A 22,607-nucleotide genomic window follows, 5' to 3' on the forward strand; every position below is an offset into this window, starting at 1 on the left:
CAGCCCGGTCCCTTCCAGGGCCGCGGCCTCGGTGCCGGACGGGCCCCACGGGCCGGGTGTGGGCGCCCCCATGTCGGCGCCGCTGAAGAAGGGCCCCGGCGGGCTCATCGGGCTGATGAAGGACGCGTTCCAGCCGCACCACCACCACCTCGGGCCGCACCAGCCCGGCGCCGTGGACAAGAAGATGGTGGAGAAGTGCTGGAAGCTCATGGATAAGGTGGGGAGGGCGGTGGGATGGGAGCGGCCGTGGGGGGCTGGGGTGGCTATGGGACTCTGGGGTCAGAGGCGGTCTGGGATGAGCCTGGAGCCGTGGGGTTGGCTGGGAGAGAGCTGTCTGTGGCTCAAAGAGAAATATTTGGGGGGCTGAGAGGTGTGTGGGCACAAAATGGGGTGCAGCGCTTTGGGGGAAGGATGTAGCGAGCATGGAGTGACAGGACAAGGGGGAATGGCTTCACACTGATGGAAGGCAGGCTTAGATGGGATATTGGGAAGAAACTTTTCCCTGGGAGGGTGGTGAGGCCCTGGCACAGGTTGCCCAGAGAAGCTGTGGCTGCCCCATCCCTGAAAGGGTCCAAGGCCAGGTTGGACAGGGCTTGGAGCAACCTGGGATACGGAAGGTGTCCCTGCCAGGGGCCAGAACAAGATGAGCGTTAAGGTCCTTCCAACCCCAAGCATTCTGTGATTCCATGTGGAAGCTGGTGGAGAGGTGAGCGATAGAGGAGAGGCCAGAGGCTGGATGGGAATGGGATGCCAAGACGGGAAAGTGTGAAGAGAGATCAGCAGCTCTGCAAGGAACAAGCTGGAGGAAGAGGGGACAATTTGGGATGGAGGATGCAGACTTGCTTAAGAGGATCTGGGATGCTCCCCCAGGGCAGTGGTCACAGCCCTAAAGCTGCCAGAGCCCAACATTTGGACAGCACTCTCAGACACTGGGTGGGATTGTTGGGGTGTCCTGTGCAAGGCCAGGAGTTGGACTGGATGATCCTTGTGGGTCCCTTCCAAGCCAGGATATTCTGTGATATCTGTATATCACATAGAGGTATAGATGATGATAATCCTGCAGGTGCTGGGGTTGGCACTGGTGGTGCTGGGAATGGGTAGGGGCTGGTGGGGAGCTGCAGGGGGTGACAGCAGCAGGACAAGGGAGAAATCTAGGATTTGCTCCTTGCAAGGTGTGCCTGGGCCTGTGATACAGGCTGGTGTGTGGGTACTGGATAGTGAAGCTTTGTGGCAGGTCCGGTTATTCCTTTTGGAATGAGCAGGAATGTGTTGCTGCTCTCAGGACAAAATATTTTCCTTAGAAGTGAGGAAAAACTGTAAAATCCTGTAAAGAAACCCTTCTGCAATAAGTACATGTAGTTACAGAAAGATAAAGTATTAACTGATGTTAAACAAGAAAAACTTGTGGCGTGGGAGTTGGAAAGGCCTTCTTCCAGTCCCACACCTTTAGAAGGGGCACGGCTCTCTGGGGTCATTAAGACTCTCCCCTCCTCCTCCTCCTTTTAAAATGCCAGGAAATGGCTTTTGCCGGGGGCAGGGCACCAGACCTTTTGGCCTGCTGGTGTGATGGGATATTTGATTTACTGGCCTGGCTAGGTGTGCTGGTCAATCCAGAGTTTTCAGAAATCCTGGAGAGCTGTCAGGGAATGATGTGGTGAGTGAGTGCAGGTACACAGAAATGGGCACAAAATAAAAATCTAACGTTCTTGTATTTCATTCATACTTCCTGTTCAGCCCTGAAATCAAGGCTAAGCTTGACACGTTGCAGTCTGAAATGTGCATTTTATGGCACTGGGTTCAGCACCTTAAAAGTAGTGCAGAGTAAGAGCATCACCCAAGTTGCCCCCAGGCCTTGGGGACTGTCACCTGGCCACCTTCTTCCCCTCTGGGAGCAGAGCAGGCAGGGCTTTTGGGCATCCCTCATCCAATTGCCCCTCAGGCTTATGCATTCCCACTTTTCCTTCTCCTTCCCCTGCATTGTTTATCCATGCAGTGTCTGAACCTCCTGCAGTAAGTGCTAAAAGCAGGCAGAGCAAATGACTTCTTTAAAGGCATATTAAATTATATTCCTGCCAAGAAATCACTCTGTGTTGGCTGGCTCAACAAAAGCCAGGGTTTATAGTTGTGCCTTGCTGTGCCTGTGATGAGCTTTGATCACCTACAGCGAGACTGGGGCAAAGAAAAAAAGCCTTTTGAGAAGTGCCATTGGCTCTGTTACAGACACTGAGGGCCAAGCACAAGTGCTAATGTAGGGAAGGCAGTTTGGGCATGGAAACAGGATCCTAAATAAGTGTAACCTGTAAGAATGCTGATCTTCATGTATAGGATATGTAGATATGGATGGCAACTTGTATTTGACCTCCTAACCTGCTCTGTTCAAAGGAGAAGACTGGCCTGAAAAAAAAAGCTAATTATCATTCTGAAATTATATTTTGATTATATTTTGAAATGCAGTGGGATGTTTTGTGGGGGGAAATTTCACAGCTTCAGGTCTTTAGAGCGGGTTGGATGTGTGCTCCCTCCACTGACAGAAAAGCCAAGGCTGGTGCTGTATTTGTCACAAGTTACATCAACCTCATTTGACTTCAGGTTTACTCTTAGGCAGCATCCAGAAGCTCTCAGGCTTAAGGTCTTGTTCAGTCTGATTTGTACAAAAGGAAAGATCTGGCTCTGAAAAGCCTTTCAGATTTCAGTTAGATTTCAGCTGTACTTCTGCACACTCAGGAGAACACATCTGAATTAAAATCTTTTTAGTGGTGTAGCAAATTGCCAGTGAAGCTCATGGTGAGAAGGGCTAAATGAATGGAAGGTGTTGAAAATGGGTTAGATTTCTGGGCCAAGAATGTGAAATTCCAGGTGCAGATAAAAAACCTGCTCGTGTGCATGTTTAATAGATGATGTTTTTGCCTCTCAGAGCTGTGTGCTGTGTCTGTGTGGGTACACTACACTCACGACCTCATTTGTTAGTCTGCATAATTAGCTGGTGTTGTCAAAGCATTCGTGCATCTCTGCTTTCGGATGTGACTGATGAATTTCCTATGCAAGTTGATTCTTGTCCAAATATTTCCCCTGTAATGCTCTCCATAAGCTGCCTGACATATTTATGTCTTTCAGATTCTTTCATTTGAAGCCCTAATTTTTTGTCAGTACCATTCCTCCCACAGCTGCACGTGGTCACACAGAGCATGGACATAAAATACCCTTTCCATCCCTGTGGATGTTCCCCTTCAGCTGAATGAGGTGATATTTATGCATTTCTCTGCAGAACAGAGATTTAAATGCAGCCCCCTGGAGTTCCCTGCTGTGGGTGATATTTGAGGAATAGGTGGGTTAGTCATGAGCTGCTTGGGATGGAGCAGAGGAATGGTGGGATTCATGTGGGAAGGCTTGGAGGAGGAAGAGGAGCTTTGAGATAAAGCTTCTCTAAAGCATTTCCTGATACCATTCAGTTCCTAGAACTGAGACAGAGAAGTGCCACTGCAGGTCACCTTCATTGTGAGTAGAAGAAAGGCCAAACACAAATCCAGCAAGAGATAAGAGATGCTTGAGTAGGTTTTGTTTTGCTGTTGGCTGAAGCTGGAATGAGGTGTGATCTCAGTACAGTTGGCTGTTCAGCTGCTAAAGGAAGGAGAAAAATGAGTTTTCAGAACTGCCCTGGAAGAGAAAATTTTACCTGGGAGTAGCCCCTGGATGCTCGTCAGGCCTGGGACTCTTAAATCCAGAATTAGTCCAGGCAAGCTGCAGATTGTTGAGGGGAAAGATTCAATTCCAGGCCTCAAAGATCTAGATGAGATTGTTTTTCCTAGAATGAGTAGGTAACAGATTCTTTCCTCAAAACTGAGTTGGGGAAACTTGTTTTTGATTACTTTCTCCTCTTGCGTTTGGAAAATGGAAATGGGTGAAGTCAATTTTTGGGTTCTTCACAGGCCCACGTCTCTTCACGCTAAACTTTATTGGTGTGCCTAAAAACCCAGAAATGTCTCCCTAAAAGGTTTGTTCCTGAAACAACAAAGCATAAGCCATGCAAACTTTTAGATGATAATTTAAAACCATGGATTGCTTCTGTTCGTTGCCATCACACCTAAACAAAAAATAATTTGCTGCTTTTTGCTCGATTTCCTTCCACGTTGCTGGTCCCTGTGGAAGGCTGCTGAGGGGCAGCTGTTCCCAGGGCTGGGAACATTCCTTTGGATGTTGTCATGATGCTGCAAGTGCACACGTAGAGAAACAAGGAAAATGCCCCTGCTTTTGTTGCTGCTGTGTTATGAAACCACCAAGTTTGCTCAGGAGGCAGCAGTTCCTAATTATGCAGTGTTGTTTAACTGCTTATCTTAGCTAATTTTGGTCTGCTTGGTAAATAAAGAAGCTGATTTGATAATAAAATACCAGCAGCTTTGACCTTTCCCTTGACTGTTTGAGGCATCTACAAGTCACTTCTTGGGAGGCATTTTACAGGGGCTCTGAGAATGAGCAGTTTGCAGAACTCTCTGCTGCTGTGGGGAGATTGTTCTAATTGATACCAAAGTCTGAAATGCAGCAGGTCTGCTGCTCCCAGAGCTGGGTATTTTCAAAGGGTAACAGCCAAATGGTTCTCTATTTCCAGCTGGCTGAGGGCAGTGCAGACTCTGCTTGCTCAATGTGGCTTCCTCCTCGGAGCTGACAGTGTTTGTTAAGGTTTTAAACCCACTGTATAATAAACAATTTCTGCTGAAGAAAAGGTTTTGCTGCCCAGAGCACAGCTCAGCTGGGTCAGAGGAGCGTATTTAGAACCTATTCATGCTCATAGCGAAACTATTTTTTTTTTTTCAGGGGACAAATGTGTTGACTTAATTTGTTGATATGGTTCATTGTACAATGTTCACAGGCTCCAAGGAAGCAGCAGTTGAGGCATCAGCATCAATTGACTAAGTCAGCTGTCTGCCTGTCCATCTCTTTATCTTAAGACCATGGCAACCTCCTCAAAATGGAGGGAAAATTTTGGTAGTTTGTTTTTCCCGTGTATTCTTGCAGAGGCTTTTTTAGGTGTTCATTTTTTTTTTTTTTTACTGGCAGTCTGATTTTTCTGGTTTGAGTTTTGATACACTGTGTGCCTTTCTCTTGGCTGAAATCAAACCTTTCTCAGTCAGCTCTTGGTACAGGCACTGCTGTAAGTCAGATAAAATTGGAGATGTCACTTCACAAGGTTGCTTTTTGCACATGCCATAAAGTGCAAAGTTAAATGCTAAAGCACCATTTCAGAAGAAATGACTCTGTTTACCATCCATGTTTAAGGGAAGTAGGTATTTTAGTGTGTGCTGTAGGGAACTGCTCAATTCCTCTTGAAGGTTTCACAAGGTTTTGTGGAAATGAGATACTGCAAAAGGTTGTTGTTCTTTTGCTTTTTCTTTTGCTTTTTCTTATCCACTTTACTTAAGCTTTGCACTCTGCACTGTTTGATATCTGTAATTCCCTCATACCTGGCAGTGTCATGAGTTTAGACCTCATTTGTATGCGGGATGTTAAGCAGCCAGATAATATTCATTATAGGGAAGAACTTTAGGGAAGTGTAGCTACATTTTGTACTCAAGTTTGCGGGAAATCACAGATTGTAGAAGTGTTGGACTGCTGGTTCTTACCTTGTAAACTTGATCCAAAACTGACCTCACAACTCTAATTCCTGCCCTTTCTATAACTGAAAGTTCACTACTTAATTTTTAAAATTGCAGCTTTGCCATCAACTCTCCCTTTTATTCCCTCAGTTTAGAGAATGGAAAAATTTGTCTGTGGCAGATGGTGAAGTGGCTTCCTTTCCCCTCCCCTGTCACATAAATTTATTACCATGAGTTTCATCAGTCCACATGCACTTCAGCCCAGAAACTGCATTCTTTTATGGTGGCTGGGCTCACTATCTGGAGAAAATAGCCTGGAGAAAAGGAGGCTCAGGGGAGACCTTATCACTCTACAACTCCCTGAAAGAAAGTTACAGTAAGCTGGGGTTGGGCTCTGCTCCCAGGCAGGCAGTGACAGGACAAGAGGAAATGACCTCAGGCAGCACCAGAAGAGGTTCAGGTTGGACATCAGGAGGAATTTTTCCATGGAAGGGTGGTCAGGCTTTGGAAGGGGGTGCCCAGGGAAGTGGTGGAGGTGTCCAAGGAAGGACTGGACATGGCACTCCGTGCTCTGGGCTGGTTGGCAAGGTGGGGATCGGTCACAAGTTGGACTTGATCTCAGAGGTCTTTCCCAGCCTCAGTGATTCTGGGATCCTGTGATTCCATCTGAATTTGAACAAAAAATGGGCTTTGTTGGAGTGAACGTTTCGGAGCGTCGCGTTTGCGACAGGGAATTGTGTTTAACCCCTGATCGTGCTCCTCTCCTCGAGTTCTCACAAAGGTGTTTTCTCCATTACCCACAGGTGGTGCGTCTGTGTCAGAACCCCAAGCTGGCCCTGAAGAACAGCCCTCCCTACATCCTGGACCTGCTGCCTGACACCTACCAGCACCTGCGCACCATCCTGTCCCGCTACGAGGGCAAGATGGAAACCCTGGGCGAGAACGAGTATTTCAGGGTCTTCATGGAGAACCTGATGAAAAAAACCAAGCAGACCATCAGCCTCTTCAAGGAAGGGAAGGAACGGATGTATGAGGAGAACTCCCAGCCCAGGTAATGCAGAGAAATGGTTTTAAGTGTTTATTGTAGGAATTAAATGCGTCAGAAGCTTTGTATTTAAAGTAGATCAGTTGTCGGCTCGTCTTTCATTTTGTACAAAGGCATAGCTGAGGTCAAGGGACATCTTCAAGGTGAACAGCACTTAAAAAAAAAGATAGGTGGAGGTAGAAACTGCACTTGCTGAATATAAGGCTCTCTTGAACAAAACAATATGAATTTAATGTACCTGAGAAGGTGTTTCCTCACCCAGCTTTAAGAAAAGGGAAGACAAGGTGATTTAAGAGTAGAGTAAAGCTCTGGGAAAAATGAATCTTACAAGTTTGTGTAAGGTCTAACAGGCAGAGATATACAAGGCATACATTTGTAACACTAAACTCATTTCAGGTTTTTAAAGTAGATGTTGAATTTTTTTTTAAAAAAATGGTGGGGGGGAAAAACAAAGTGAAAACCACCCAGTGGCTGAGTGTAATTGCCCTGGGGAGAATGTGGTCAACTCCCTGGCAACAACTTGGAATTACTGGAGGGGGAAAAAGTGCTGGCACATGTTTCTGGTTTGATAGTGAACTCTGTGTAGCATATTCCATAGTACTGAGCTCCAACCAAAGGCTGTGGCAGTGGCTCCAGAAGGCATTGCTGGTGCTGTTTGGATTGCTGCTGACTGTGTTGAAGAATGAGTTAAGAAATGGAAATTTCTTTCTGGAGTGTTGTTAACTGTGTGTGTATTGTGATCTGTCATAAATCTGGAATATCTGATGAGTAAATGATGGCTGTGTCAGTCATGAATCCAAAATCCCTCCTCCAGTGCCTTGGTTTTTCAGAGAGAAGCAAAGAGAAATCATTCCAGAGGGTTAATCATCCTCATTGGTTTGTAATCCAGCTAATTGACTGGAGGGAGCAGGGGAAATGCAGATTGATAGATGTGAATGTCAGGACTGCAGCAGAGGCTGGTGTTCTCACAGCAGGCATGGGAGTCCTTGGGGAATTGCTAATTGTCCCATTTATGAATAAACAGCTTAGCAGGGAAGGAACTGTGGTGAGACTTGTGTTAAACACAGGCATTAAAACAGCATCACATCCTGGCCACTCTGATGGCATCTTCCTCTGCTCTAGGAGCAGCCCAGGAAGCAGCAGGGACTGTTTGGTCCTAAAGGGGTAACACCAGAGAGCCTTTTCCTGGTGCTGAGCTTGGGAACTTCCTCAATTCTTTAATTTGTCACAAAAAAGGACAAGATCAGAGCAGTCAGTGCATGTGATTTGTGTTCCAGTCCAAGAGATACCTACACAAAGAATGGGGCTTTTGGGTTTTGGGGGATTCTGTTAAATGCTGCACTGCCACTGCCAGATTCCATGGCTGTGGGAGCTCTTGGAACCAAATCACTGAAGTGCTATTTGTTAATTAAATTGAGTTTTTGCTAAAAATGCACCTATAAATATAAAATATATATACTAATCTAAGATGAAGAAACTGAAATTTTCTCACTTGTTAGGAGTTGAAGAAAAATACTAATTTTTTTTTTTAGTAAGAATTAATAAATTCAAATACTCCAAGCGTGGGAGAAGCTTTCTGGAAGATGGTCAGTAAAGCAAATCTGGTATTCACAGGGAATGTACTCATGGCATTGTATATATGTATATATACATATATGAAAAATCTAGTTTGCCCTTGATCTCATGCAGGTTTGTCGCCATTAGTCTGCAGTGTTTTGAGAACAGGACTTTAAAAGTTCCATAAATGTGTTGTTTTGAATCCTTTGCTGACTTTTCCCCCTGTATTTCTTGAAGCTTTTTTCCTCCTTTCTTCCAGATTTCACATTCATTTTGCTTCCTGTTGTGTATCACCTTATTTTCTCCCCCAAATGGCTGCTGGTGTAGAGCAAAATGCACTATTTTGACATTTGTGTGAGCAGTGTGCAAGCTGTGCAGGTGTTTGCTCCTACAGACCAGTCATGAAAAATGACTGAAGCAGGATCAGAACTGCCCTGATCACTTGAGCATCACCCTTCTACTCGTATTATTTCCAACTTGCTCTTTGAGTATTTCCTCTCAGGCATTTGGGAGGTCCCTGTAGCTCTGTGGTTTTGGTGTACAGTGGTTCAGACTATAAATATATAAATTAACCATGCTTGCTCCTTTCCTGCCTAAACTCACGCTGTGATTTTTGTGAGGAGACCTCACTTGTTTTATTAGGAGAGCTTTCAGATGCTATTTAAATTCTGCTTTAGCTCACTTCCATGTCTGTTTAAAAATTCATGCTGCTGAGGGTGCTTTTAAAGCTCTGTGTGCACTTCCTGACTGATAGGTACGAGCAGTAACTTCTGGTTGCTGTTTAAAACTGAATTTTAGGGAGTGGATCAGATGCAACTTGGTGACTTGTGAGTAGCTGTGGGTTTTTAGTGGAGATGCTGTGCTGCTCCTCTGAGCTTTGATAGCTAAAAGTAACATCTGCAGGCTTGAAATTAAATAGTGTTTCTAGAGTTAATAATTTTGGGTATTTTGTTGTATGCTTGTAATAAGGTAAAGGCAAATCATGCGATAATTGCTTGGTTGTGTGAGGTAATTAACAGGAATTTTTGAGGCTGAGCCCATGCAGAGCTGCTGCTTCCTTTTCTTTATAGATCCAGAGGTGAATATGTGACTTCTCTATTGTGAACTTCTTGAGGCTTTTTTTTTAACCAGTGATAACAAAAAAAAATATTAAATAAACGTATTTTTTCCCCTGCAGTGTGATGGTTCCATTGCTTGACAGTGCCATTCTTGCTCTGAACATGCTGAACCTGCCTCAGATCTTGATTTCAGTTTCATTTAGAGGCTCAGTGGTTTTGCTGGACTATTTTTTTTTTCTGTTTCCATTGCAGAAAGCTTTTACTTCTCAGCTCTCTTGCTTTCACAGAGGAGCTGCAATTTGTCAGCCTTCCACACTACATCAATTACTTATTGCAGCAGTGGTTTTGCAGTTGTGTAAATAGATTACACTTGACATGACAGGAGTGAAAAATAGCTTGTTGATCAGGAGACAGGTAGAGGAATTGTGTGTTTCTTGGGAAAGGATTAATTAGGCTGAAGAGTCCATTTTTCACCAAAGAATCAAATTTACTGATTATGTTAAACCAGAAGGAAAATTCAGAGAGGTTATTTTCTAAATAAAATCAGAGCACTGCAAATGTTTCCACATTAGAACACAGCTGTGGAAGCTGCAGGGTGAGTGAGCAGAAATAATTACTCAGGATGTGGACTGGATGTTTAAGGAATAGCACAAGTTATTTTTCTAGTTCAGCTGTGGGAAACAAACTGTTAACAAGCCCAGTTAACAAAATAAATATATCTGTAGAGAAAATGGGGTTAGGCAGAGAATATAATAAACTTTTTCCATCTAGCATGGAGGTGAAAAAAAGCTTTGGGAAGCTGGTCCATGTTTAATTGTTCTTCTGACAACGGCTTAGGGGATGCTGGCTCAGCAGGATTTCATATTCTTCTCCAGCTCCAATGTTAAGACTCACTAATTTACACAGGAAAAAGCTACCAGTGTTTAATGTCTCCTGGAAATGACCATGCATATCTCTAAAGGGGAAGGAAGTGCATGAAGAATGACTTAGAGAAGAAAAAAAAAAAAAAGAAAAATGTTGGAATTTAAAGAGGAAAAAGTTGGAAAACACTTGTGCTAAGCCCTGAACCAGAAAACCCTCTGGGGGAGGGGGGGTTGGTGCTCTAATCTCATCTTTGAGACCTCTTGCACACATTCCTGCCCAGTGAAAACGAGATAGTGCAAAATGTGGAACTCAAATGGTGCATGTGAGTCCTCTTTCTGTCACTTCCTTCTAATACAGCAGCACTTTTTTTCCTTTTTTTTTTTTAAACAAAACCCACTAGTGTGAAGTCTACATCTGCATTTAAATTAGAGCATCTTAAAGAAAAGAACAGGCTCCAAAGCTGCCCACAAGAAAGGTTTCCTTGCCAGGCTCCAGCATATGAACACTAACTAACTACTTATTACCCAAGAAGAAATTCATTATCATGTAAATGTTGTTGGAGGGGAGGAATGTGAATTATTTCTTTTTAATTTGGTTTTAAATTGCAGTTTAGGTGATAGTTTTGGAACTTAAGTAACACTTAGCATAATTGGCTTAAGCTTGCATTCATTATAGTTTTCTTTCTGTCTAAAATTGGACCACTGTCTTGAAAATCAGTTTGTGGACAAAGGTAAGATTTCAGATGATTGCATAATAAGGAAGGAAGATTTTTATTCTTTCCTCTCAGAGCCTATAAAATTGTAGAGTTTTATGGGAGGCTGTGGACTTTCTGTTGTGGGTGGAATTACAAGCACGTTGGTTCGTTTGTAGTAATTATCATTGGAAATGTGATGGATTTCTCCATGCTGGCAAAAATGTGCTGCTGCTGCTACTTGGCAACTCTGTCATGTCTCTTGGGTGCTTGGCTGGTGTGTTCAGGGCTGGAATGCCACATTTGGGATTTCTGGGGTAGGATTTTATCCCATCCCACCCCCTGCCATGGGCAGGGACACCTTCCACTGTCCCAGGGTGCTCCAGCCTGGCCTTGGGCACTTCCAAGGATCCAGGGGCAGCCACAGCTGCTCTGGGCAGCCTGTGACAGGGCCTGCCCACCCTTAGAATAAAGAATTTCTTAATATCTATTCTGAACCTGCCCCGGTTCCTTGTCATTGCCACTTGGTATCCAAGAGAATTTTGAGGTGGCTGAAGATTAATCATGAAATACGGAGTCTTCCTGAGTGTAGAAGCAGGGCTTTTGTGCTCTGTTCTTCTCTTTAACTATTGCAAATAGCCCCTGAAATACGAATTTGGATTCCAGTGCAGAGAGCCCAAAATTAGGTTTAATGAGAAGTGTCCTGAGCAGTGAGTTTGCTGTGTAATCCCCTTGAATCTGGTAAAGTAAATTAATCTGTTACCTAAGTGAGAGTTTTATCCTTTACCTTGTCAGTCCTCTGAGTATATGTTGAGCTCTTTAAAGACCATTAATCATATCAAATGTATTCTTCTCTTTAAAGCTTTTTCTCTAAAATTTAAATTTTAAAAATGGATTTTTAGCTTCTTAACAGTGGAAAAAAAAATGTAGCACCAGCATTTGTGCCTAAAATAATAAGTCCAGATCCTTTAAAAGTCAGTAGGTTTGGTTCTTGTGGTCAGCACAGTGGCTTGATGTCCTTTCTTCTTCACATCAGTCACAGCCATTTGCATACTGATAGGAGAATATAAAGGTTTTGGGTGGTTTGTGGCCTGCAGGGTGTTTTGTGTGGCACTTTGAAGTGATGGGCAGGCTCTGCTCACAGAACTCAAGGTGTTTAAATATATTTATGTGAGCTGAAAAGTGCCAGGATTCAGCAGTGTAAGGAAACTGTCCCATAATACCTAAAGCACTGAAAAAGAACGAGCTGAGGGTGAAAAATTCTACAGAACCAGCAAATATTTAATATTAGGTTGTTCTTTTAGTTGTCCTGAGGAAATCTGTCAATGTTAGAGAGCTGCAGCCCAGCCTGACTCTGTAAGGTGCCTTCTGTTGAGCCAGCAATAGTTAAGAGGAATTTCATTCACTTCCTGTGTTGCAAGTTTTGTTGAAAGTAGTTCCGCTGTTTCTATTTTTAACCCTGATCTCTGCGTGGAGAGGACGCCCGAGCTGTCTCAGGGTTACAAAAGACAGCTTGGGATCAGCTCGAGCATTTCCACTCGCTGCTTCTGTGAACGTGAACGCACAGAAAACTCCTGGCTGGGCTGGGAGCACAATGGAAGATAGAGTTCTTTTGGAAGCCAGGCACATCAAACTCTCTGCTGAAATCAAACTGCTCCTGCCTGGTGCATCTGAAAGCCTCTGTGACATGAGAACCTCTCACATCTCTGTGGTTTCTGAAAGGTGCATTTCACTTGTTAAAGTCGTTAAAAGAGCTGTTTGGTTTTTTGGTTTTTTTTTTTTTAATTAATTTTTTTTAGCTCTCCAAGTATAAAATCGTAAGATGTAGTTATAGGAAAAAACCTGTGGGTTTGTGGTTTGGTTTATTTTAAGTAGTGAAGCTTGCACTTAACTCCAGTGGATGCTCACCTTGTCCCCTAAACAGAATCTGGTGGTAAAGAGTGTAAGAATAAGAAACGAGGACAATAATTACAGAGAAGTGAAGCATTTTGAGGTTGCTTTCTTGTGCTCCAGCTCATAGTTCCTCTGTGTTTGTAGCATGCCTGCAAAGCAGAAGGAGCTTTGCAGACACGACAGTATGTGCACGTCAAATTACGGCATGTGAGCACAATATTGTGACTAAATCAGCCTGGCGAGCTGATCCTTGCTACGTGTGAGGAACTAAATTACACTGTGTCAGCTGGGTAGCTCTGAAGGAGGTGAGAAATACTGGAAGAAAATGAAAAAACTGTAGCTGGCAGTGGCAGAAACCAGCCACGTTAACATTGCCTTGAGGGGAAAAGGCATTTAGTCACAAAGCACATTAATTTAACTAATTGTGTCAGCGTGGCTGAGAGAGACATCCCTGATTAAACCATCCTCTGCCCTTAATGGCTTTCCAAGACGGAGCCCATACGGTGGAAAAACGCTTTTCTCCAGGAAACTGGGGAAGAAAAATCTGCTGAGAGTCTGGGGGGAGAGACAACAGCACCAGAACCCCCAGCTGGAGCTGGCCATGGGGGGCTGCACATGGAGGGGCCTCCTCGGCCCCTTGAATTCCACACAGATGTGTGGAGCAAACCCATCCTGAGGCAGGAAGGAAGGAGCAGAACCGCAGCGGAGGGGCTCGGAGCAGGAAGGAGGGGGGGACCCGTCTGTGGGCTTGGGGAGCCAGCGGGGCACGGGGTAACTGAGGAAAAGCTCTTGCTTCATGCTGGTTTTGGTTCCCCAAAGCAGTTGTGTCTTTAGAGCCCGGTGAGTGTGGAGGCAGCAGGGTTTGGCAGCAGGGACTGAGCAGGCTCTGGAGCTGCTGCTGCCTTGTTACGGGAACAATTCTCAGCTCACTCTGTGTGCACAGGGACTGATGCCTCCATGCTCCAGCCGCAGGTGTTCCTCGCGAGTGAAACACTCGGTTACTGTATACAGTGGAAAAATATCGGGCTTTTTACATTTTCACTTGTTGATTCATTGTTTCTGACCGTAATAAACTGAAAGCTTTGCGCGTACGTGTGAAAGCGCTCAGGGATGTGAAATCCCACCTCGGCTGTGGCTGTTGCTGTCTCTGGCTGTAACCACGGAACAGAAACAGGCTCTGGTGCTTTGAAGCTGGCACAGGTGTTGCCTCCAGCTGGCTGCACACACCGGGGAGAGCTCACTGATGTGGCCTGTGGTCCCTGGGTAACGTTTTCAGCAGTGCTGGGGTGACAGGTGTTTAAATTCCCCAGCAGCAGGGTTTGGGTGCTGCAATCGGTGCTTCCCAAACTGGGCTTGGCAACCTCTGGTGCCGCCCTTGGTGACAGTTTTGTGTGGATTACTGTGTGTAGCTAAAATTTTGAAAGAGGGCCATCATGGGACATTGCTGGAGGTCTGTGGCCAAAACTGTTTGGGAATCTCTCGTCTAAGACACTTAAATATTCTTTGAATATATGAGCCTTTTTCTGGGAGTACGTTCACATCTGTTTAGTTGAAGCAATGGCCATAAAAACAGTTCTGATGTTACTAAAAATACAATCACCAGTAAACTTTGATACACCAATAAAAATATTCTGTAGAATTGCAAATGTTTGTTTGGTCTGTATAAATTTACAAATATGTAAATTGTTTTACATTAAAATTTAAACCCTTTTAGCATAGGATTGGTAACTATTTGCTGTATGTAAAAGCCACTAACACAAACTAATTTGCAATTTGCTGCTCTTTATGTTCACTTCCTGTGGTTTTTCTTGTTGTTTACCTACAGTATAGCTGAATATTTATTCAAAAATATGATAATCTTGAGAATTTAAAATATTCAGCTCTCAGAAATGTTTTTGGAAACGGATTCCTTCAATGTGTGTGTGTAAAACTATTTGTTTATCCATCCTTAAGCCTGAGGAAGTTCTTACTTCTCTCATTAACTGATGTGCTCAGCTGAGTGCAAGCACTTCCTGGAGCTCAGCTGAGGCAGAAGGCTCTTGGGCAGAAGAGATAAACAACTGGACACAGGAATATTCCCTGGCTTCTTGCAGTGTTTTATTTAAACCATGCACTTGTTCAGGGTCAGAAATGCACCAAAGGCTTGTCTGTCATACCCAAACTTCCCCACATTGCGCTGAGCAGCAATAGGAGAGTACAAAATCATTAGCAGATTCATTAAAGCCTCCATTTTTATGAACTCAGTTAAAAAATTACCGTTTATTTTGCTCGGATTGTAGATGGATTAAATGATTGATAACAGCATGGTGTTTGCTTTTTCTTCTTGCGCTAACACAAACTGTCCTCTTTTTTTGTCACTTTATGGGAGTGAGGACTTTCAGAAGTCCACAGCTCACACCTCTGATTCGCAATTTTCCAGTGTTTGTGAGCCAAAGGCATTGCAGGGACACAGTGGGAATGTCCATGAGGGAGGGAGCTGGGTGTGAATTTACAGTTTAATCATCTTCCCCGGACCACGAGCTCAGAATCGGAGCCTTCCCCTGGTAAATGCAAAGAGAAATACGCAGCTTTGGATTACTTAACGTGCCACCAGGGTGGGGAGATGCACAAAGCAAACTGCAGAACTGCTTTAAAATACCCACTTTGAGTGTGTAGCACAGCCAGAGACAGCTGGGGAATGGGACAGCTCGTGGAAGAGCAGCTGGGGGCTTTTCCTTGTGTTAATCCCAAGCACCTGCTGTGGTTGGACATGTATGAAATGACAAAAACCAGAATTCTTTGTGTAGCTGGTGCCTTCCATAAACACTTTGAGCAGCTTTCACTGCTGCACACAAATCAAAATGTAGCTGAATAAAGAAGGGTAAGAGAGAACTGCTGTCAGAGAAGATGTAGAGTTTTGGGCCCTTCTCATCTACCCAGACCGTGTCAGAGTGTGGAGAAAGGGCTCGTGTGGGGCTGAGTAAATACAGGAATATATGTCAAACAATAGGGTCACTTCCAGTTGAGTTTAGACTCTGTGAAAATGTGGAAAAATGTCCCAAATGTCCAGGGAATTTTTGCTGAAAGGCTGGAGGTCAGTTCTGCAATCAGGCACATTAGCAGGGTAAGTCCTTCAAGCAGCAATAGCATGTCTGGAGCAAGTGGTATCTGGAAAAACATCAAAGATGAAGTGAATAGGAACCAAAATTGGTGAAAGGCTGGAGCCTGGGGGAGCAGAGTTTGCTGCCAAAAACAGGTGTCTTCTGCAACAGCAGCAAACTCAGGGAGAAAGATGGGAAAATGAGAAAATACAACGTGACTGGGGATGTTCTGTGCTCCCTCTCTGTGGTTCAGTGTTTAAATAATCAGTGCCATAAGTGAGCCTGTGCAATGCCTGGGTGGTGGATGCAGTTTTCTGATCAGCTCTGCTGTGTTGGGCAGAGCTCACAAGTTGTTCTTTCCCACATGATGCCAATTCCTTCTTTTACCTTCAAGCACGTGATGTGGGGGTGAAAAAACCCTCTGGCCTAGAAATAGCCCTGTCTCTTCAGGAAGTTTTCCTAGCGATGGAGTGGAGGAGAAGAGAGGCATCCTTTATTTGGATAAAGGAGTGAGAGAAAGAAGTGCCTCTGGTGAACAGAATAGCAGAGAATATCTATTCTCTTCTGCAGCTTTCCTGCTCCAGCTTAAAAAAGGGCATGTGCTGAGGGATAGAGCACTCCTGATACCTGAGCGTCATCAGGCAGAGAAGGGACTTGGGGTACCAGCTGTAATTCAAATTGGATCATTAAACACAAAATGTTTGAGAGCCCTGACCATGAAGCTTTTGTGTGGAAGTTATTACCATTTTAGGAAAAACCTGCAGGTGTTTTTGCATTCCCTTGGGAGCTTGGGCCTGTTATTATCAGTTAGACATTCCCTGAGCAAACCTATTGTGTTGGGAGCCTCTGGAGACCTGGGAAGACATTCAGCTTCCATTGTCTGGGGCGCAGTACTAGTTTTATGTGCTCTCAAAAGGAATTTTCAGACCCAAGACCAAAGAGGGCTGATGAGGTTTTGTCTTCAGTACTCAATAGGTGAGGTCTGAATATTGGTTTTGCAGTTTCTGTGAATGTGTTTTTCCACGGGAGGATTTTTGCCTTGGAAATAGCCTGCCCACCTTAAAGAGATTGTACGGAGTTTGTCATTGTGGAAAATATCTTGACAAACACAGGCCTTGCTGGTAATTCCCGTGTTTTGGATGTTCTGAATGCTGAGGAAACACTTGAAAGAGAGCCCCAAATAAGAGTTTTGCATGCTGGGATCATTCTTAAATTGCAATAACCACTGGTTCTGCTTTGTTCAGAGTGATAAACTCTATTTTCTTCTGAAACAATTGTTTTTATGGTCCTTTGCAGGAGGAACCTGACCAAGCTGTCCCTGATATTCAGCCACATGCTAGCAGAACTCAAAGGCATTTTCCCCAGTGGCCTCTTCCAGGGAGACACGTTCCGGATCACCAAGGCAGATGCTGCAGAATTTTGGAGAAAGGCTTTTGGTGAAAAGTAAGTTCCTAACTCATCTTAAAAATAGAAGTGTGGGAGCAAATTGCATGCAGTGTTTTTTAAGAAGTCTGTTTGGCCATCCACAAAGGGCTCGGTCAGGTTAAAATAAATGATGGAAGAGACCTACTGGTCATTTGTCCTTCTCTGGGGTGAGGTAAGGAATTATTCATACTTCAAATTTCCCAGTTTTTGTCCTGTATGGTTTTAAATGTGTCAAGTGGTGAGTCTTTCCCCACTTTCCCCAGGAGACTCTTGTATTGTCACAGTGTTTCCCTTGATTATTCAGCTTAAATTTTCCTCTCCTTGATTTAATTCTTTAACTTGTAAGTAAGCTCTACAAGCTATGCAAAATAATCCTTTCTTCTTCTAAAGGTTACCATGCCCCCAGCATGGGTTGTTCTTTAGCTAAGCCATTCTATTATATTCTTTTCATCTTCCCTCCAATTAGTCTTTCCAATCATTTACTCACCTCTCTTCTTTGAATTTCTGTTTTCAAAATGGCTTTGCTAAGAGTGAGGGGGAAAGGGAAATGCAACAATCTTTGTGTGCAGACTGCTGAAATGTCAGGTTTAATTTCTCTATCTAATGAAACTCTGACTAAATGAGCCATGGAGGTGTTCACAGCAGTGTTTGGGGATTAAAGTTAATGGATTGGGTACTGCTTTCAAACTGAGGGAACTGAGGTACTTCACCTAAAGAGTTTAATTAGTAGCTGTCAGAACAAAAAGCTGTAATATATTTACTCATGAATAGCACAGTTGTCTGAAGTGAGGCATTTTCTTTCTATGCTTCTATTCCACTTGATATATTAAAAGAAGGAAAATATTCCTTTAAACAGGAGCTTGTGTTTTGGCTTCTGATTATCTTCCTTCTCCAGTTAATCCTTCTTTAGACAGTTGTTTGCAGCTTTTTTTTTTTAACCATCTAGATTTAACTCCTCCACCAGCTGCAACATCATGAAATTATTATCAGGTGATGCTGTGATAGGACTGCAGAAAGAGGGAAAGGAGAAAGCAGAGGGGGATTTCTAAATCCAAATTTTTGCATGTACAGAGAAGATTGTCTTAAGTTCATTTGTCTGCTGATTTCCTGCTGTCCCAAGAAATCTGTGTTTGTGTAACATGAATAAATCTCTCGTGGGTGTTTTTGATTTTTCTCTGTTCTGTCATCACAACATGGATACTCACAAAAACAATGTGTAGGTGTGCACATGGTGGGGGTCCTCAGCCATATCCCATTCCCTGGTTTTCCCCAGGACCATTGTTCCTTGGAAAAGCTTCCGCCAGGCCCTGCATGAGGTGCATCCCATCAGCTCAGGGCTGGAGGCCATGGCCCTGAAGTCAACCATCGACCTGACGTGCAATGACTACATTTCAGTATTTGAGTTTGACATCTTCACACGGCTCTTCCAGGTAAGAATTGAGGAAGGGGAATCACTTAAGGTGTCTCAGTGCTTCAGGTTAAACTCTTTTTTCCAGGCCAATATTTTACACACATTATTTATACTGTATGGGATTTGATTGTCTTGCCCTCCACCCCTTAAACAGACCCCACATTGCAGTAAAAGCAGGTAATATTTCTGGCTGTAGGATAAAAGATTCCCTAAATATACACTGCAACTCCCAGGCACATTCAGCATCCTGCCATGAATCAGGTTTTCCCTTTCAAAGGTCACTTTGAGACTGAAGTTCTGACACAGCTTCTGCAAGCCAGGAAATGCGAAGCTTAGTTTATCACTCTGTCCTCTCTTGTCCCTTTCTTTATTGTCAGATTTATTTTCCATGGGGGTTGTTCAGGATGGAGCTCAAGCATGAGAATTTGGGCTTTCTATCTTTTGAACTGACCCAGCCAGGATGTTGTGGTCGTGTCTGTGTGTGTGAGAAATCTCTGTATCACTGAAGTGATATTAATAGTAGGTAAAATTCTTCCCCACAGTCTCTAGTACTGCTAAATTCAAAAACACAGCTTCTGATGGTACAATTGGGTATTTACAAGAACAATCACTTACTTCTTTGGCTCTGACTTGCCTTTTCCCATGTGATAGGGTGGGTCGTAATTAAGATATATCTAGATGAAGAATTCCCATGTTTGGTGTTGCAATGTAGCTGATCTCATTCAGCACTTTTTCCAGCTGTCATACATAAAGAACAAGTCAAGAGCTACTGCAGATTCCAGGGGAAGCAGAGTTCTTAGGGAGTGCTGGTATTTTTTTGTAGACAAGTTAAAAAACTTGGAAAAATCAGGTGAGATTTAGACACCCAAGCCCTTCTCAGGGTCGAGAGCTTTCAAACGATTGTTACGACTTTTGGGGCATCATTTGAAAGAATATTTGAGATGTATGTGCTGGTTTCTTTATTCAGGTCTGAGATCAGCCTTGCCACGCCCTGGTGAGGTTGGGTTGATGAGGAATAGTCACAAGTTACTGACAGTGAAACTGAGACACACAGGGGAGGTCACTGTCCCGAGGCTGTGCAGGAAGTCGGTGTTGGAGAGCAGACCAGTCATGGTTCCTGGGCCTGTACATAATCTCATTAAACTCCTGCCTTCATCCCTGTCTGGGGAATGAGTCATTTTCTCTGCAGAAGCAGCACAATTGATGGCTATTCTTGAGCTGTGACCTCAGTGACTTCTCCTTTAGTATTTATTAAAGGAGTTTTGATTAAGGTCTGTCTTAGGTGATGGTTTTATCCCCAGCAAGTGACGAACTCAAATGCCAAGTGCTGCATGGGAATGAGTGTTCTGGTCTCTCTACTGGATTTGTGATGGAATAGAAAATGTTTCTCTAACTGAAGAACCCTTTGATTCAGGAATATTGACCCTTTTCAGAAGTGTGTGGTTAATTTGTTTCTTTGTTGGTGCTGCAGCCCTGGTCATCTTTGCTGAGGAACTGGAACAGCCTGGCAGTGACTCACCCTGGGTATATGGCATTCCTCACCTATGACGAGGTGAAGGCCCGGCTGCAGAAATTCATTCACAAACCTGGCAGGTGAGAGAGAGCTCAGCCAGCAGGGCCCTGCTGGGAGCTTCTTCCTGACGCCACTGATCGCAGCAGGGCTGACAGATTCTCTGTGGTCCTTTCTGGAGGTTATGTGATTACTTCTGGGCTGCTTTTAAACATGAAAACCTCCTGTAGTCCGTTGGTTGTTGGCTTGTTGAAAGTTAATTTGGAACAAATGATTTTAAGGATATTAACTTCTCTTGCTCTGGATTCTGGGTTTCATTTCACCTGGAGGCCAGTGCTTGGATTCTTTTCTCGTTTTGTATGGTATTGCAAAGTTTCCCTTTGAACTGCCTGGGATCAGTTGAGGAAAGCTGGTACAAATCATCAAGTCATTCCTACTAATTTTTATTTGCTGTCTTGATATGGCCAGACAAAGGCTGCCTACATGTCATTTAATTTTTTCTGCCTGTTCCACACTGAGGTTTCCTTTCCTTTGTGTGTTTTTAGTTACATTTTCCGATTGAGCTGTACCCGCCTGGGTCAGTGGGCCATTGGCTATGTCACTGCAGATGGGAACATTCTCCAGACAATCCCCCACAACAAACCTCTTTTCCAAGCACTGATTGATGGCTTCAGGGAAGGCTTGTAAGTAACTTGATAAAAATTAAGACCTTGATTCAACAAAGCAGTTAAATCTTGAATAGTCCCATTGCTGTCAGTGGAATAACTCACTGCTGAACTATTTTGGCACTCAAGAATTACTGACAGCTGTCTTTGCACTGGAGAGCTGGGCAGTAGCAGATGATAAATGTGCAGCAGTGTTTCCCTCCTCATAAATCCCTTGTTTTGTCAAGCCCTTAATTTGAACCAATACTTTCAAGAATAATATGTTTGATTTTGGTCCAATCGTAAAATTCTTCCAAAACTTTAGAATTCAGAATACCTTGAATTCCCGCCCCTTGCTTCTCCCCTTCATTCTTTCTTCGTTGCCACCCCCAAAAGCAGCCTTATATATGTGTGTGTGTGTATACATGTGTGCTCATGCACATATAGAGATATTTTTTTCCCAACTGCTTCCAGTTATTTATTTCCCGACGGCCGGAATCAGAATCCTGACTTGACTGGCTTGTGTGAGCCCACACCTCAGGACCACATTAAAGTTACACAGGTGAGTGAAATATTCCATCCCATCAAACTCTCTGCCTTTCTCCCTAATTCCCACCCTCCTTAGCTGTTCATACAACTCTGCCAAACTTGGTATTCCCAAGACTTGTTTTTAAGGCTGCAGTATTTTAGAGGAACTACAGAAATCTTTCATGATAGGGAATGGCAGAGGAGATTGCACAGACAGATTTTAGGGGGTTATTTTTAGAATATTCTGCCAAATATTGATGTTTTTGTGCCATTCAACATGTCTTGAACCCTGCTTTTCGTGGGACACTTAACTGGAAATTGTGGATAATTTGAACTCTACTTTTTTCAGAGCTTGACAGATGCATCTAGCACATGGAATTACAGTGAAATCTTTGCAGACTTCTGTTCTCCCTGTGATTTTATGCTGTCTTTCCCTCAGGAACAATATGAGCTGTACTGCGAGATGGGCTCCACGTTCCAACTGTGTAAAATCTGTGCTGAGAACGACAAGGACGTGAAGATCGAACCTTGTGGGCACCTGATGTGCACCTCCTGTCTCACAGCCTGGCAGGTGAGCCTTGGCCTCTTCTTTTATCTCTCTGAGGGCAGCTGCCTGCTCTTTTACAGATATATTCTCTTCTCAGAACTGTTCAGGTGTGGAGAGAAGGCAGCAGAAACATTGAGCTCATAATGTCACTGCATCAGAAGCTGTTTAGATGCCTGATCTCTTAATATGGAACAGACATAAACTGTGAGAACTGGCTAAAAAGCTGATTTTCTACTTCAAGGAGAAAATATTCTGTATTTGTAGCCCAGTTTGCCTTTGTCTTCCTCTCAGCTGAAAGCTGCCTGCCAAAAAGCAGGTTAAAAGCCGATTGTTTATGAAGCAGGTGATAATTTGTGCACCCCAAAGGCTGCTGTGACAGATCTCTTCTGGCCCCTGCAGGAATCAGAAGGCCAAGGTTGTCCCTTCTGCCGCTGTGAGATCAAAGGCACGGAGCCAATCGTGGTGGATCCGTTTGATCCCAGAGGAGGAGGAGGATTGTCCAGGCAAGGGGCAGAAGGAACCCCCTCTCCCAATTATGACGACGACGACGATGACAAAGCTGATGATTCCCTCTTCATGATGAAAGAACTCGCTGGTACCAAAGTAAGGTCACTGGAAGGGGTGCTGATTAATGTGGCAGTGCCTTTTCTCCAGCAGTTTTCTCTTAATGATTTGTGCCTGTGATGGTCCCCAGACCTTGTAACAGAAAAGATGGAAAACAGAGGTTTAGGTCCGGTTTTGTGAGCTCACTTCACACTGTCAGTTT

The 22,607-nt window shown here is 43.9% G+C and overlaps 1 protein-coding gene across 1 annotated transcript in view; it reads left to right on the plus strand.

Moving 5' to 3' along the window:
* Window positions 1-6: 6 nt before the first annotated feature.
* Window positions 7-22,607, plus strand: part of CBL (Cbl proto-oncogene) — a 33,894-nt gene continuing 11,293 nt past the window's right edge. Inside the window, exons 1-9 of the mRNA XM_042034093.1 lie at window positions 7-217; window positions 6,392-6,639; window positions 17,073-17,219; window positions 18,475-18,631; window positions 20,084-20,205; window positions 20,668-20,805; window positions 21,241-21,328; window positions 21,734-21,865; window positions 22,241-22,444. Coding sequence (XP_041890027.1) covers window positions 71-217; window positions 6,392-6,639; window positions 17,073-17,219; window positions 18,475-18,631; window positions 20,084-20,205; window positions 20,668-20,805; window positions 21,241-21,328; window positions 21,734-21,865; window positions 22,241-22,444 — 1,383 coding nt within the window. The 5' untranslated portion in view covers window positions 7-70. The remainder of the gene's footprint in view (window positions 218-6,391; window positions 6,640-17,072; window positions 17,220-18,474; window positions 18,632-20,083; window positions 20,206-20,667; window positions 20,806-21,240; window positions 21,329-21,733; window positions 21,866-22,240; window positions 22,445-22,607) is intronic.

Source organism: Corvus kubaryi, unplaced genomic scaffold, assembly GCF_017639235.1.
Source record: "Corvus kubaryi isolate FWS band 111438036 unplaced genomic scaffold, C.kubaryi_AGA036_p1.0 37367, whole genome shotgun sequence".
NCBI classification, from domain to species: domain Eukaryota; kingdom Metazoa; phylum Chordata; class Aves; order Passeriformes; family Corvidae; genus Corvus; species Corvus kubaryi.